General features: G+C 38.6%; 1 protein-coding gene across 6 annotated transcripts in view; it reads left to right on the top strand.

Annotated features, from left to right (window-relative positions):
• Positions 1 to 3,775: 3,775 nt before the first annotated feature.
• Positions 3,776 to 17,313, top strand: part of erc2 (ELKS/RAB6-interacting/CAST family member 2) — a 47,994-nt gene continuing 34,456 nt past the window's right edge. For all 6 annotated transcript variants that reach the window (XM_030133454.1, XM_030133452.1, XM_030133453.1 and 3 more), the window contains exons 1-2: positions 3,776 to 3,891; positions 9,786 to 10,592. In XM_030133454.1, coding sequence (XP_029989314.1) covers positions 9,921 to 10,592 — 672 coding nt within the window. In that variant the 5' untranslated portion in view covers positions 3,776 to 3,891; positions 9,786 to 9,920. The remainder of the gene's footprint in view (positions 3,892 to 9,785; positions 10,593 to 17,313) is intronic.

Genomic DNA, 17,313 nt, shown 5'->3' with positions numbered 1-17,313 from the left:
TGATGTAATAACCTTTGAATTTACTCTTAGTTTTTACGAATGACTACATGATCAGCGATTTAAATATAGGACAATACATGATTTACACTGAAAAATGTAAATCACAAAGGATGATATTATCATAAATGGTGATAAATCATTTAATACATTTTTAAATATAAAGAAAAATTCATTTGGGAATTGCCACAAATGTAGCACTGTGTCTTAATGAGTTAAACAAAACAGAGATGAAAAAGTACAAAAAATACAAAACCAGGTATACTTAGTGTCACAAACATGAATAAAAAAATAAAGGGGGGTGGGGTTCATGCATAAAATATACATAATGTCTACATGCACACATACTCCCAACACCCTCCCCACAACTTCTTATAATCTAATGTATTATTTGCATTCAGGTAGAAAACAATGTTGAAAAAGGAGTGCTACTTGGACTCAAAAAAGGTGTTTTGTTTGAAGTTCTTTTTGGATTGGAATGCATATGTACTCACGAAACAACAACCCCAAGCCACTCTCTTTTAAAAATATTACAATAACTCTATTGTCGTGGCATTGTCAAGTTAGATCTATAAAAAAACAAACAAACAAACAAACAAACAAACAAACAAACAAACAACAACTATACTTCAGTATATGTTTCAGTGTATTTGCATTCATCAAACACTGATATCAAGGGTCCTTGCATTTATCTTTAGTCGAGTTGACTACTGTAACAGTATCCTCTCTGGTCTTTCTAAAAAGTCAATCAGACAACTGCAGCTGATCCAGAATGCTGCTGCTCGAGTCCTCACTAAGACCAAGAGAGTGGACCACATCACTCCAGTTCTCAGGTCTCTACACTGGCTCCGTGTTTCTCAGAGAATAGACTTTAAAATTCTCTTGTTAGCATATAAAGCACTGAATGGTTTAGGCCCAAAATACATCAGAGACCTTCTAGTCCAGTATGAACCATCCAGACCACTCAGGTGGTCTGGTGCAGGTCTGCTCTGTGTTCCATCCAAAAGTCAGAACTAAACATGGACATCAGCATTCAGTTTCTATGTATCTGGAACAAACTACCAGAAAATATCAGGTCTGCTGAGAGTCTGAGTTCTTTTAAGTCAAGATTAAAGACTCACCTGTTCACTGCTGCCTTTGACTAAAAGGCTTTTTACTTTTTAAATTTTATATTTTCTTTTGAAACTCTGCACTGCAACTCTTACTTTAATATGTGTGTGTGTGTGTTTATATTTTTGGGTTTTATAATGTTTTAAATGTGTTTCTTTTTCCCTTGTCGTATTTCAATGTCCTGTGTGAAGCACCTTGAATTGCCTTGTTGCTGAAATGGGCTATACAAATAAACTTGCCTTGCCTTGCCTTAAAAAGGAGACAGATATGAAAGGTTTGGCTCTGCTTCAGCACTGACCCCACACATATGAACATATTGTAGGTCAAATTGTGTGAAGAAACACAAGCCAAGCCCCTGTGTGGCCTCTGATGCCCTGCAAGGGACCACCAACCATACCAGCCAGCACTCAACCTGTTACCGAGATCTCATGATGCAAACAGAAGGTGAACTGGAGCGCAGTGGTCCCACACTAGTCCCCTTCTCTACGTTCTGGCTCTAGTATATTGTATGGATACATATAGGAAAGAAAGCGGCCGAGTGAGTAGAAGGACGACGACAACAGTCTGTGTGTTTGTGTGTTTGTGTGTTTGCGTTCAGGACACAGAAATGCTGATGCTTCTCCTTTGGGCCCTGTCAAGCACATTTAGCATCAGTGTTTACAATGCAAAATGGGAGAAAGTCCCCTTAATTCCAGGAGGCCCCAAGGCAGACAGGAGTGAGGGGGACATTGTTCTGTTTTGGGAAAAACCTGCAGGGATGTCAGTTTGAACACTTCTGAAGGACATACTCACCTCATGGTGAAGTCATGATGTGTGATGTTATGAGTTTAGATTGAGTCATGCTGTAACACAAGTTCCTCTGACAGTGCTTCTCCCAGGATCTCCGGTCAGCCTCGAGCAAGTTACATTCATAATGCTCTGAGCCTGAATATTGTTCACTATTTTATAAAAGCCCCAGCAGTATAGTATGTAAATGGTTTTTTGGGGTGTAACATTCTTGATGTAAAATGACAGACTACCTAAACATGAATTAAAAAAAAAAGACCATAACAAAGTCCAATCTTTTGTAACATATCAAATATTAGGGTCATTCCATGGCAATTCAACCAATGGTCCCCACATGACCCCACATAAAAAAAAAAAAAAAAAAAAAAAATAATAATTATATTTATATATATATATATATATATATATATATATATATATATATATATATATATATATATATATATATATATATATATAACCAGTTCTAAGTCCCAAAGCTAAAATTTTGTGCACAACATCTTGAAACATATATGAAGACATGGTAAAAATTTCAAAATTTTCATTACCTGGCCACATGGTAATATGGGTGCTCAAATAAAGAGTATTTTTGTGAAAAAATTGAAATCGACCCATTTTATTCATTGCCTCACAGCAACACTTTTCATTGAAATGTAGTCTTTTTGCAGTATATTGTTGCATCTTGACCATAAGAATCCATGCAAAATAAATTAGGTCTCTACGTTCATCCATTATGGCACAGTGCAAGCCTGAAGAGAGAGGACATTTTAAAGAATTAGCCTTTTTGCCTGATTTCAAGGCCTCATGGACCAAACAAGGAGGCACCTACAACTATTTTGATGCAAAATATGGTCTTTTCAGGGGGATTTCACCCCAGACAGTAAGTTTCAGCAGTGTGGCTTGAATACCTAAGGAGATATAACTCCTCAAAGCTGGCCGAAAAGCAAATTTGCAAAATAAAAAAATAAAACATTAATTTTCAAAGGGCTGTATCTCCTAAACTATTACAGATATGACATTAAAATTTTGGATGTGTTCATTTATCTGGTAGGTGAACAAGTGTGAATTTTTTCAGAATTTTCTGAGGGGGTCATGCCGGGCGCTTTCTGAAATCTGGTTGATTTGGGATAGAATGACCCAATAGGCTACCTCACAACATTTAATCATGTGTTCATTCCTGAGTGACTGAACCCCTGCAAACTGGATCCACTTATGTGCTCTTTTAAGTCTTTAAGCAGACTTCTCTAGATTTGTTTTTTTGCCTAGCCAATAAGAATTAAATCAAAGTGAGTCAGAGTAAAGGAGCAAGAAATCACAGGAGTGATGAGAGTGAGTGACTGTTGCCCAGAGCTCAGCCTGAGAGGCAGCACTTGCAAATCCCTCCTCCAGTGGGATTAACAGACCTCAGGCCTCTCCATAGCGATAACCCTAACATTAGCCATCTTTAACACGCACAGAGCCTGGGCTTGGCTCGACAGGGGGTGGTTCACAGTGTGGGAGGATAGAGTGCCTGTCAGACTAATTTTAGGGCAAAAAAATCTTAACGCACCCACAGGTTTCACGACTGATGCAACTCTGCTTAAATTTCCAAGTTATTCCTATATACTGTACATACACCAGAGCTGAAGTATTTCCGGGCACCTGTAAAAACTTGGATGCAAGGGTGATCCGATGACGTGTGGAGGTGTAATTTAAAAGGTGAAAGCTCAAATAAAATAAATCAGAAAAAAATCAGCTAATAAGAGTAGACACGGTCATTGATTTCCGTTCAAGATGTGAAATACAGTGGAGGCAGCTCACCGCATCCCATCCGCCCATCCCCTCCTGCCAGATGCCACTTGCAGTAGTGGTGATGCTGCTCCCTGGTGTGGAGAGGAGGAGAGAGAGCGCGTCCGCTGCCCAATGACAGCGCAGGATGCTGAGAGAGGCTGCTGGGGTGAATGGAGGCGACAAGATGCCGTCTAGAGCGGCGAAGGAGAGGAATTATCATCGATAAAGGTATATTTCCTGCCTTTTTTTCACCGTGTCTGTCCGGATCTTCTCAATGAACCGATAGCCTGTATAATCCTGTAGTGTCCTTGCGTTTTTCTCTTGCGTATTGGGACCGACTTGGCGGAAAACCCAGGCTGTGTGCGTTTAAATAAGCCTTCTCGTTCCGTGGTCGTTGGTTGCATAGACACAGCCAGTCAGTGCTCACTTGATATCTGAGAATTTGCATTTTAAAGCCGCGTTGAAACCATAGAGCAGCACCGTATTTCAAAATAAAGGTTTCAGTCGGCTTCCCCACGGTGGCTTAGACTAATGTTCCATTGGTGTGGGGATTCAGGTGCCCGACGCACACCACGCTCAGCCGTCGAAAATGTAGGCCCAATGAGCTGTCAATTGCATGGCCCTGCTTCCTATGCTGCATCAAATCTGTTTCAACCTACACATCTGACAGCAAACATGAACACAGCACACATTCAAACACACTGCTTTAATGGAGTCATGCGTCTTATTGTGATCCACAAGAGCATGTTTACTGAATAACTGCAGGCGTGCATTTATTTTATTTTTTTATTATTATTATTAAGACACTTGAGATTTACACGTAAGGACTATGCTAGAAATTCTGTTCAGATGAATAGGTCATGTGGAGTAAGTAACACATTAACATCTAGGCCTACATTTCTGTTTCTGCCCAATCTACCAAGCATTGAAGTCAGTAAAAGCCTGTAGGCGTCAGGGCTCTGTAGTAGAATACGTGATGAGGAGGCTGCATGTGTTGCACTTGTTCAAGTGGTTGTGCCTGCACCGCACTTACCGGATTGATATGTCTTTAAATGTGAAATAGTTCCATTATCAAAAGGTTATTTATAGATAAAATGCTCTCATTTTCTCCAATTAGACATGCGCTCTAACCTCCAAAGCGCCCTCTCCCAGCCGGATCTCCTGGTTTTTATTTCTACAAGGTGCAGTGAACTAATAGTTTCAGTCACGACAGTTTTATTAGAGTATAGGAGCAAAATGCCTGCATGCTGCTTTGCAAAATGTCACGGCGGCTCAGAGAAAACATCTCGCTGACCTCATAGATATACTCAGCACCGCCTGTGGAAAATCTTTGCTTCAGAACATCTGTATCCTCTCCTCCGTTTCCGCACTACTGCCTTCACAACTGCCAGTGATTATTTCTTTATTGGCCCATAGTGGCATCTTTTTGGAAAGGGATCAGGGTTTAACTTGGACAGGTTACTGTAATTGCGTGATGAGATCTAATCAAAGGGGAAAGAGGGAGTGCATTTCCAAATATCTGCAAAACAAACCCAATATCTGACTCAGTGGCTTAAAACTATAAGAGCCACTAGTATATGTGCAATATATTTATCTGTACTGTTTCTTGGTTGGTTGACAGGCTTGTTTTTTTCTGTGTAAAATTTGCTTAGAGGTCTTATTTATGTCTTTGTGCATAAGAAATCAATATAAGTGAATCCCCAAAGGAACTTCGTGTTGGTAAATGCAAGTTCTGCAAATTTACAGGATTTCATTTCTGTTGCAACATGTTGATGGTCATATGAACTATGTTTTCAGGTCAAAAATGTCCAATTTCATCACAATTAATGCTATATTTTCATGTAACAAATGGCCAAGTTATATTTTAACTGAATTTACCTGAAAAACAAATATTCCATTCTTTTAGATTCCCCATTTTTTCTTACAAGATTATATACTACATATCACATGTTTTATTTTTACAGGTTGCAATATGGAGTATGGTGCTGATCCATCCTGTTTATGTTATGCAAATACATACATTAAGAATGTCACATGTCACTTTTTAAGTCAACAGTTTTCTAATAATAAGCATTTTTATAAAGAAATAACAATTCTATATTGTTATTTACTCTTTAGTATGATGATAAACTATACAATAAATAATTATGATTCTAGTTTTTGCACAGGGATCATTAGTGTAAACGGTGACATGGCTGCCGAGCATCAGTATGATGGGATCTGTAACAACCATGTCACATCCGTCCACTGCCACATTTAGTGTTTTTGTGTCAGCTGGTATTGTTTTAGATCCACAATACTAACATTTATGAATAAGAGGATAATTAGCAATAGTAAGTATATAAGTTTATTACTAATAAAGTACTGGTACTGACCAGATCATCATGGGTAATGTCACATCCGTCCACTGTCACGTCCGTCCACCAGCAAAAGTTTTCACATACACGTGCTATTCAAAATCCAATATTTCTGAAAATATAGCTTCCACTGTCAAATAATATCAGTAGTCTGTGCACAAATGTATTAGCATTATTTCAACACAGTTCTATGCATTTCTTACAACTTTTTTTTTTGACAAAAATAGCCACTCATTTGACCCCCTAAGTAAATTTTAGCCGATATATATTTACACTTTTCTTTTAAACTGTTTTGCACTACACACCACAAGAGAGTTGTATCTTAATTTCATTGTACATATGTATAATGACAATAAAGGCATTCTATTCTATTCTATTCTATTCTATTCTATTCTATTCTATTCTATTCTATTCTATTCTATTCTACTCTATATGGATGACAAAACTGGTGAAATAACTTTAACATAAATATTATGGATTAAATCTGCAACTTCATTTCACTATATTCCTCTTTTGATGGATCTCTTGTAAAGTTAACTCTATAGTGGGGGAGGGGTGGAGGCTTACAGCTGGCCTTGTCAGCTGGCATCCTTTGTGCTATTCCAACATTATCACTTTTTCTGCTATAATATGATACTCTCTTATTGCAGTTTGGTCATTTCCCTCTGCCCCATACACCCCGAGCAAAGTGCTTTAAGATTTGGCTGATGCAATGGTGACTCTGACGTGAATTTGCTTTATACAGTATAGCAGGGTTTGCTGAAAATGAACCCGATATGAGTAATGTTTGGCTCTTTTTATTACACCTAAATGAATGTACAATCGGATTGCATCTGTCATGGCATCGATGAGAACTCTTTTCCTATTTACCTCTGCTTTTCACTTCCTTTATCAAATTAATTCAGTGGGCAGCAGTTGTTCCAAGGCATTGAGTCTGTCAGATGTGAATGTGGGGCATCCGTGTGATAGGACGGTGTGTCACTGCGTGGACAGAATAACAGAAAAACCTACTATACAATTCAGTAGCCCTACATTATGAAGCAGTTTAGTGGTTCTGATTAATATTTATTAATTTTAAGGTTGTCTTTAGGGCTCCTTAACATATATTCCTGCTACACATGCCTTTATTAGTAAGAAAAAAGAATAAGAATATAAAAAAGTGAGAAGTTTCAGTTTCACACCCATGCTCAGTTTTCTATTATTTTTATAACTTTTCCTTAATGTCAAATTAGATGTATTTTTCTGTACATTACATTTGGATCACAGATATAGCTGAGTACACTTGCTAGCATGTGTCAGCTTTAATATGAGGTTTTTGAATGTGATTTTCTAAATAAGTTTTCAAGGCAACATAATATAATGTGATGAGGTAGTGTCCTCATAGTCACTGCATGAATCACTGTTGCGTCAGTGAGTGGGGATGTGGGAAACGTCTACAAAACCATGACAACTTCTGGCAACAGCAAGAAAAAAAAAATACTAAGAAATAACTTTTATCGGTAGAGACTTTTACAAACAGTGACTCAGATGTTTCCCAGGATATTTTCCTTGACACTGCCTTTCTACATTACTACAATACAGCCCCAAAAACGAATAAGTGTAAATTCTAACACAAAAGGTGCAAACACAGCCGCCAAAATCAATGCACTGATGGTATCCTGTATTTGTTTCAGTCCAGTGAGTGTTATTTTTTTCTGACCAGACTTCACAGACCTGTTCTGCAAAGCTGACCACTGATGACAATAGTAGCTGCATTTGTTTCTGCTGAACATGTTTGTATATTTAACACCTGAATTGAAGCTGTCACTGTCTCCCAAAGTCAAAACATGTCCAGTACAATCCAGGTTGATTTGTTCTGCCATTTTATATTTGTACACTCACATCCCATTTCCAGACACTTGTTACTTAATATAACCAACAGAAGCAGTAGTGTCCTTCCTGACCTCCTGTGCTGGCTGAGTGATTGCCCCCAGCTGAGTGTTTCTTCACAGATGACGCTCTGTAAGTTTAGCTGAGGGTTTCCATCAACCAAAATCTCACTGAATCTCAATGTATCAAGGAGAACCGTTGTCACATAGTTCTTTGTGCCTTGAATTGTAATTTCATGCGTCTGTCTGAGGGGGAAAATGCATGAAGTTAGAAACTGTTTGCAGAGATATCTCAAATAAAGCCTGGAGGATGTCATATGGCCGCTGCAACACACACTATTCAGATTTGACCACGTTTTCCACTCACCTTTTGGAAACTTACGCTTCTGACTTAGGTGCTTTATCTCTGTAAACCCAGACACAGTCGCCATGGAAACTGGGCTGGAGCAGCAAGTGTCACCAAAGGAGAAAAAATATGATTCACTTTGACCGAGGACACAGTTTTTTGTCCAAAAATGGAAGTCGAATAGCATTAAAGGCGTGACAACCTGTGGCATTAACGACCATCATAAGTTCCGTTTTCTCCAGTGTTGTAGTCATAATCTATTGTACCTAAAAATATCTACAGCGATGGCTCCTCCAGTCAGTGATACTTAAATATATCATAGATTGTGATTTATCTTGTTATATACTGAAGCTCGGGGTTACATGTGGGGGCAGAGCCATTATTACACCATTAAAGATTAAACCCCTATTCTCATTTCTTTGTCATCCAGGAGGATCTGCAGTTCATTTCATTAAAAACAGCAGTATTTTATTTTTAAGCTTTTAATTAAAAATGTGACTTAGCGATAGTCTCTAAAAATGTCTCTTTTATTTATGTCCTTTAAACTAGTGTGACTTTTTGGAAGAGAATGGTATTTTGTTAAAATATATTTCATACAGTGTTAGGCCTATAATAAACATACTTAGTCCAGCACCAATCTATATAAAATCATCAGTCCCTGGTCTGTTTTATTTGTGCATTTTATATGTTTATGAGACAGTTTACTGCAGCAGAGGATTACTTTAGGCCATATGCCGTAGGGCTGATTATGTTAACTATATGTCATACTAGATTTTTATTGCATTTAGTTAAATTTATTTTAACACTTGTAAACAAAGGTGCATTTCGATGTCTTCTGGAGACCTTTCTCTCTTTACTGTAACAGTTCACAGTGTTTTTTTCTTCTGTCTGTGGGATATATTATCATTTTTCACTTCTGAACACTTAAAAAACCTCTTTGCAAATGTTACTGTGTACTTGGCAGGAAAAATGAGAAAAGCTCATCATCTAGGGAATGATCATGTTCACATAATTAACAAGGTCTGCAGATCATTAGTGCATGTAAAGAATCTGTTCCCTTAAAAAAACACTAATAACCACTAATGTAAAAAGAGAACTGAAATGATTAAACCCCAGGCTATATATTTTTTTAAAAATTACTAATATTCCATAAATTCAGCTATTGCATAGTTTATCTGTCACAGTATCTTTCTTTTCACTGTTTTAATCTGGTATCATGTATTAATTAGGGTGTTATTTCACTGATAGAATGCATGGTCATAAATCTGCACTGTTTTCTCAGATTTTATCAGCTGCATTAATGGGATTGAGATAAATGTTGACCAGTAGAAAATACAGGATAATGCTCTGAAGTCCTGTGGGAGCTTTTGACAGTACAGTGCAGATATTCACTCCTACAATGTTAAAGTTAAAAACCAGCTTTTGTGTGTTTGTGCTCCAAGTTGGACTGTGTCTTCTTTCATGTGTGTGTATTTCTAAGGTGTTTTCCCTTGTCTTTCATGTAACACAACTGTTGTTCCTCTAACAGGTGCCTCTTTCCTGTTTCCTCAGATCTGACTTTGATGTGCTCCACCTATTAAGACATGAAATAAGTCACCCATGAGTGGTTCAAAGAGTCAGAGCAGTCTCATTTTGGCGTGCCCCTGTTAAGGACCCTCTGGTGGCTACACAGCCGATTCACAGGACATGTACGGCAGTGCCAGAGCTGTAGGCCATATAGAGAGCAGCCCCGCACGGTCCCCGCGCCTGCCAAGGTCCCCCAGACTGGGCCATCGGAGGGCCAACAGTGGGGGCGGGGGTGGTGCGGGGGGCAAGACGCTCTCCATGGAGAACATCCAGTCCCTCAACGCTGCCTATGCTACTTCAGGACCCATGTACCTGAGTGACCACGAGGGCGTGGGCTCCACTGCCACCTACCCAAAAGGCACTATGACTCTGGGTCGCGCCACCAGTCGGGCCATGTACGGGGGCCGCGTCACAGCCATGGGCAGCAGTCCTAACATCGCTTCAGTGGGGCTGCCCCATGCTGACCTTCTGTCTTACAGTGACCTGGGCTCCCTCTCCATGCTGCACCCCCACCACCACCAGGGGGTGCCCTCTGCCCTGCTGAGGCAGGCGGTGCGGGGCAGTGGGGGGGAGCTGCTGGAGATGCAGGCCCAGCTCAGGGAGATGCAGAGGGAGAATGAGATGCTGCGCAGGGAGCTTGACCTGAAGGACAGCAAGTTGGGATCTTCCACCAACAGCATTAAGAGTTTCTGGAGTCCTGAACTGAAGAAGGAGCGGATAATGCGGAAAGAAGAGGCGGCACGCACATCAATCCTTAAGGAGCAGATGAGAGTCACTCATGAGGAGAATCAGGTGAGACCGGCCCTCAGCTGTCATAACTCACTCATTACTGCAGTGCATTTCAGCTGCTAGCCTGACTTTCTATTTCTTTAAGTATTGTCTTTCTGGATCTGTGTCTTTCACCATTAATTTTTCTGCAATTGATCACAGTCATCATCAGTCCAAGAATATGGAGAAATATTGCAGTCAGTCATGTTTCTAAGTATATGTGGAAACCTTTCTGGAAAGAGTTCTCTGTGTACATCAATATTTAACACACACATCCTCTCTTGTGGCACTCCTCAGAATCAATGTCAGAGAGACCACTTGAGCAAAAGGGAACACAATACCATATAAGCTAATGCACTGGTCTTATTTATTTAATCTCAAATGTAATTTATGCCGCATATACACAACATGTGTTTTATGAAACCATCTTGTGCTCTACCCTTTAAACCATGTAAACATATTTTTAGTCAGTTAGTGAAATGGATAATGACTTTGTCATCAGGTTTAAACACATTTTAGCTTCTATGCACAATCTGGCTTGATTGTTATTTACTTTCAAAGGTTATTATGGGATTGGCCCCTAGAGTATGTGAGATGTCAAAAGTGTTGTTTTTTTTTTTTTTTTTTTTTTTTTTTTTTGCTTGCTTCACAATGTGGGGGTGTAGTCTTGGCCCAGTTAAATCAGTTACTGACAAGAGTAGGCACAAGGCCCAGAGACAAATGTCAAGGGCACTTAAACACTCTGTGTCTGTCTCGCTCAGTAAGTGTCTCTCTTTTTTTCCACAATCTTTCCTTGACTTACTCTGACTTTGATCATCTCTCCCTGTCCACCTCTATTCATCTGGCCTTCACTGTCTTCAGTCTCATATTATCATCATTTTGTTTTTTCTTTTATAGCAGGAATATATGATAATCAGTACGCATAATCATTCTCGTTAGCATGTGCTAACGCTGCCAACAGATACACTAAGACTGGAAAATACTAATTGCTCTTTCAAAACATGCACACTGAAAACAATTTTGCATACTTTTAATTGGGCAGAAATGGCCACCTGAAATGCAGAGCACACATTTTAATACAGTATGGTATTTACAGGGTTTAGTTTGATATTTCAGTAGCACAAACAAAAGGGCACAACACACTGAGGTGCACTGTGGAATAGGTCAGCGTATTGCTTGACTGGGTAAACTGAGCTCCAGAGTGTTTTTTTCCCCTGTTTTTAAGACAGACTGTGGCATGATGCAGCAAATTGCATGATCGCCTCAGCAGCGTGAAGGCTGAATTTTGCCAGCTGGTTTTGGTCTTTGTCCCAGCCTGTCTGCATTTCTGTCTGTCTAGTTGAGTGATGTTGTCCAACGCTGAGTGGCCAGTGGGTCGCTCATTACTCAAAGCAGTAGACGCCGTCACGTCGACCTTCAAGGTCATACACAGTGCATTAGTGTGACCCCTCACATGAGACTGTCTGCATGGATGTCTGCTGGTGTTTGCTTGTATTATCTTTTTATATAAATAGTTAATGGTGTATGTGGTCCCCCGGAGTTTGATTGAGGTGCATTTTGCCAGCTTGTCCCTGGAGCAGAGCCATGTAGCTAAAAGGAAACATGTCAAGCTTTTAGACACACAGTCAGATGGTTTTACCTGCTGGCAATCCCTAGAGGAGAGCCAGAGGGACTTTTACTCTTTCATATCTTTATGATTCCAGGAAATGTATAGAGACAGTGTCTGGGAAGAGAATGTGCCTGTTCAAGCTAAAGCAGCAGTACCACTGACAGGGCCTGAGCCATTCATCATTTCGCTTATTCTTTAAGTTCAGTGCTATTTAATACTCAGCGTGAATCTTTGTATGTATTTTTAGCCTGGCTCGGTACAGTAGGAGCTGAATGTGTTCAGCAGAATATGAAAGCGTTACAGTGTGGGCTTTCATGCCTTTGTGTTCCATACAAGGCGAGATCTCTTTTTTATGCTCGGCCTTGTCCATCAGTGTTGGCTCTGACTCTGCACTGAATGATATTTATATCCATAGTGGTGGGGTTCATTAATGAAGTATGTCGGCTAATAAAAGACAGATGTGGCACGCTACTGGGCTTTTCAATCTTGATATCTGGGCTGTGAGGCATTCTTACATAAGTGTATAGTTAACGGTGGGATGATTTGGTCACACCCATTGGGCTTGTTGAGAGGCTGACGGGAGAGTAAATTGCCTCATTAATAATGGAGTAAATTTAGGCCAATCATTACATCTGTCTTGTTGCAGACTTTGCAATTGCACCAGGTGCCTCAAGCCTGTATTAGCTTGAACAAATGCCACGCCAAGTTTTTTTTTTTTTTTTTTTTTTTTTTGTGAAAAACAAGATCTGAGAGTCTATGCTTTTTTTATATATATATATATATATATATATATATATATATATATATATATATATATATATATATATATATATATATATATATACGTGTGTGTGTGTATGTTTTTTTCTTATGTTTTGTATTGCACAGATGTGGTGAAATACCAACAGAAGCCTGCAGAGCTTTTATCACAACTTGATGGTCATGACTGGAGGTAATGATTAGCCCAGGACTGTTTTAAGAGAAGTGAATTAAATATGCTTTGCATTTGGCTCAGGCTGTTAAAATGCCAGACATTTGACTTGAATTGGGCAGAATATTTTGTCATGTTGAAGCTGGACAAGAGCTGCTGGAGGCAAGTGTGTGAGCTAGAGCGTACCATATCTGACTGAGTCATGACCAAAGCTGCTCAGCCACCCAGTCAGCCCTCATCAACGCAATCCCCAAAATGGAGGCTGAGCTTCCCATATCACAGTGCTCTGTCTGCACATGGATGAAGAGCCCCAGACATGTCCTTTTTTTCACTCTTTACTGTAAGCTGGCGATTGTTCCACATCACTGAGCAATAAAAGGGGTGCACATGTGAACTGGATGGGACTGTGTGGGGGGTTGGGTGTGTTGTGTGAGGTAAACAGTAATGTGATAGCTGTCGTACTTAGCTTGGCGCATATTGTGCTTGTATCTGTACACATGGACATGTATTACCTGCATATGTGTTTGCCACATGATTTAATTATGTAGTTGTGCAAGCTGCTAATGTTTGTGTAGAGGTTTAGTATTCAGTGTTCAGCTGACATATAGTTGTGTTTAGGTGCTAGCAAATAGGCTTTGCAGTCATTAATGCATGAAGAGTAAAGGTATCGACATTTTCAGTTATATCATGACATTGTGAGCTCATGTTGGCACAGGAAGTATCATGTGAACAGTCATTTTCTCAAAGAGCCCACAGATCCTTCCTGTGGCAACCACCTGCAGGATGAGTTTATAAGATGGCTGCTGCCTCATCCACACAACAGGAAAGTGATAAAAAAAAAAGATGAGTCTCTTTCATTTTATCTCAACAAGATGAGATAAAATGCAAAAGAGCAGCGAAACATTTACACAGAATAAGCCTAACAGGGGGAGGATGGAAGAGCAAAGCAAAGGGGATAAGCTGTGCCACAGTCCACTGGTGTCTTTTTCTTTTGAAGTTCACACAGATTTAGATTTAATCTGAGCAGTACCAACAGGGCCAAGATTTCCAAATCAAGAAGTTATTTTAGAATCAAATAATGTATAGATTAAAGGACATCATTAATTATAGCAGTGAGTAGCTTCTCATTTCTTAAACATCCATCAGTGTGATAGAGAGCATAAAGACTGAACTGTGTTTGAATGGATAAAGGTCATGTGGTCTGATGAGTCCAGATTGACCCATCATACCTTGTGCCTACAGTATATGCTTATGGGGGCAGTGATCGCGTTTCATTTAATCTGTTTTAGGTTTAGAAACGCTAATTGTCCAAAAAATTCTGGAAATATGTTGTGAAACTGCATAAGCATATCAAAATGATGCTGCAGTGAATGCATGCTCTACTAAAAGTCAAAAGTGGTTCAATCAAAAATTATAGCGTGGGGCAATTTTTAGGGTTTGTGTATGTAATTAAAAGTGAAAGTTGTTGATTTTTCAAGCAAAAAGCTCATATGTAGAATAAGAGCTGACCTGGCAGTTGGCCATGTTTCAGAGCTGCAAATTCAACAATATTTTCTTTCCGAAATTAGAAGCAAAGCTGTAACATTGTTGCACTGTGATTTTAATTCCTAGTGTAAAACATTTGCTATAAAAGTAATCAAATTTATCAAGTTATATTATAACCTCAATGTATGTACTGTATGTATAATTATGTTTTCTTTCTTTCTTTATTAGTGGGAGTAGTTGTAGTACTACTATTACTACTGCTACTAGTAGTAATAGTTACTATTATAATAGTATTGTTATTATTAGTATTAATACTGTTAGTATTATTATTCATTTAAACATTGTTTTTGCATGTTGTCTATTTTTTATTGTTAATAAAATATGGGTTTATGGAACTTTCAAATTATTGCAAAATTTTTATTTGTATTTTACACAAAATCCCAACTTTTTTCAAACTGGATGAAAAGCTTAGATGATGTATTGCATTTTAATCTGGTTAAATAGTAATCTGTGACCTATTACCTTTCAAGTAAACTGCCCAACACTAACAAATGTCACTGAAGAACAGAAAATACCTCACTTGTGTCAAAGCCATACTATGAAGTTATATTTGACTTTTCCATAAAATCTATGGATCTAAATTTTATTTCTTTGTTTCTTTGTTCCTAAGCACCTGAGCATTGGAAACACATGCTTTTCTGAACCTAGTGCCTTCATCGTCATCACTCACTTATCCATATAGTTGTGATAGTGTTTGTCATATAGTTCCATAGATGGTAGAGGTTTGTATTATTTGTACTAACTGTTGTAGTAGTGTACATCCACTGTTAATACTTATTATTATTATGTAGTAGTATTAACAGTCATGGACCTTTGCTCTGGTTTCTAGTAATTATACTAACACCAGCTGATTTCCTTTTGACAGTTCTAGTTCAGTTATCTGTGCATCAATTGCATCCATGTGTCTCCCCCTACTTCCCCCCTTCTCCCCCCTCTCCCCCAGTCTCACTCTTTTTCTCCTCCATTACCCTCTCTCTTTAACCCTAACTGGTCAAGGCAGACGGCCATCCTCCAGGAGTCAGGGTCTGCTTGAGGTTTCTGCTGTTAAAAGGAAGTTTTTCCTCGCCACTGTCACCAGTCACAAGTGTTTGCTCCTGGAGGACTCTGTTTGGTTTCTGTAAATTGGCTTGAGAGTCTGGTTTTGACCGGCTCGATATGTAAAGTGTCATGAGATAACTTTTGTTATGATTTGGTGCTATATAAATAAAATTTGATTGATTAATTGATTGATTGATTGATAGTGATTATGGAAATGTTGTAGAATTGACTTCTCAGGTCAGGTAAGGACTGCTTTGTGATGTAAAATGCTTTAATTTGTTACATTTGCAATAGACTGTGCTCCACACTCACCTAAATGCTCTATTAATCATATCTGCTGGTGCATTGGACTGTCTGATCTTCATGCAAAATCACTATGAAATTATACAGCGTCACTCGATCATTACTCATTGACTATGTATCATAGTGTGAAATGAAACATTTCATACAAATTATAGTCAGAGTAAACATGAACTGTGTAATTCACACTACATATATAACAGATGTAGTAGTTGCCCTTGCAGCCTGTTTTGTCCTTCTAAAGTCATGTTATATAACTTAAGATACCACTAACAATCCAGTAAATGCGTATACTGTCTTCTTTCAGTAACATCTCTAACATCTCATCTGCTTTACTTTTGCTCCCTCTTATTAATCTTATACTAATATTCCTCCTTTAACAGTGTGATCTATGAGAGTAGAGAGTGTTAAATTCAAGTGTAAATGTGTGTAGCATATTCACTGTGACTCTGCCATTCTGTAAATTAAGGGAAACCTAAAAATAGGATCTGGTCTCTGCTTTATTAAACTGGATAATGATGGCGTTGTAACTTAAAGAGAACTTCCAATATCTGCCCAGATGTGCCATTTATTCTATATGTCAAGTCATATAAATAAAAGATATTCCAAATGACCTTCTGCTCAGTGGGTGAACAGTTACTGTAACAGAAATATCTTCAATTTTCTCATATTTCAGCTGTGCTCCAACTTTCTTTGAGCTGAGTGGAAACAAATAAAAACCAGGTCTGCTGGCTGGGGGTGTAATTGTATATTGTCAGCCCTCATGACATAGAACACAGAGATTAGATATGTAGTGAGCGGTAGGCTGCTCTGACTCAGCGCTTTGGAACTGTCCATCTGTCAGATACAAACACCCACTCACCCACACACTCATGCTCACATATGCAGTACAGTATAACACACGTATAGCTGCTTCTGCCTCCTGGTCAAATATGGCACTGTATTTGGAAAACCACTAATAGTTTTGTAGATATTTCATATAAATAGTAACTTGTAACATATTAAGTGTGAATATGTTTCTCCAGTCAGATATGACACAGTTATAGTGACATTTTTCAGTCACGTGCTTTCTTCAGTCCTTGTAGCTGGAAAACAATTGATTGAAATTGTCAATATCATTGAAAGAAAATCAAGATTCAATTTTTGGCCATATCATCCAACTACATAGATTTTGATCTACACATATAAGGCATTAAATGAAGAACAGATTTGGTATTGAACACTGGTGAAAAGAAAAAAGAAAAAATGCATTTAAATTTTTAGTTTTTGAAGCAAAACTGGGCAGATTTCACATAAATAACATAGAAATACAAAGCATATGT

Source organism: Sphaeramia orbicularis, chromosome 5, assembly GCF_902148855.1.
Source record: "Sphaeramia orbicularis chromosome 5, fSphaOr1.1, whole genome shotgun sequence".
Lineage (NCBI taxonomy): Eukaryota > Metazoa > Chordata > Actinopteri > Kurtiformes > Apogonidae > Sphaeramia > Sphaeramia orbicularis.
This window is presented reverse-complemented; position numbering and strand designations above follow the sequence as displayed.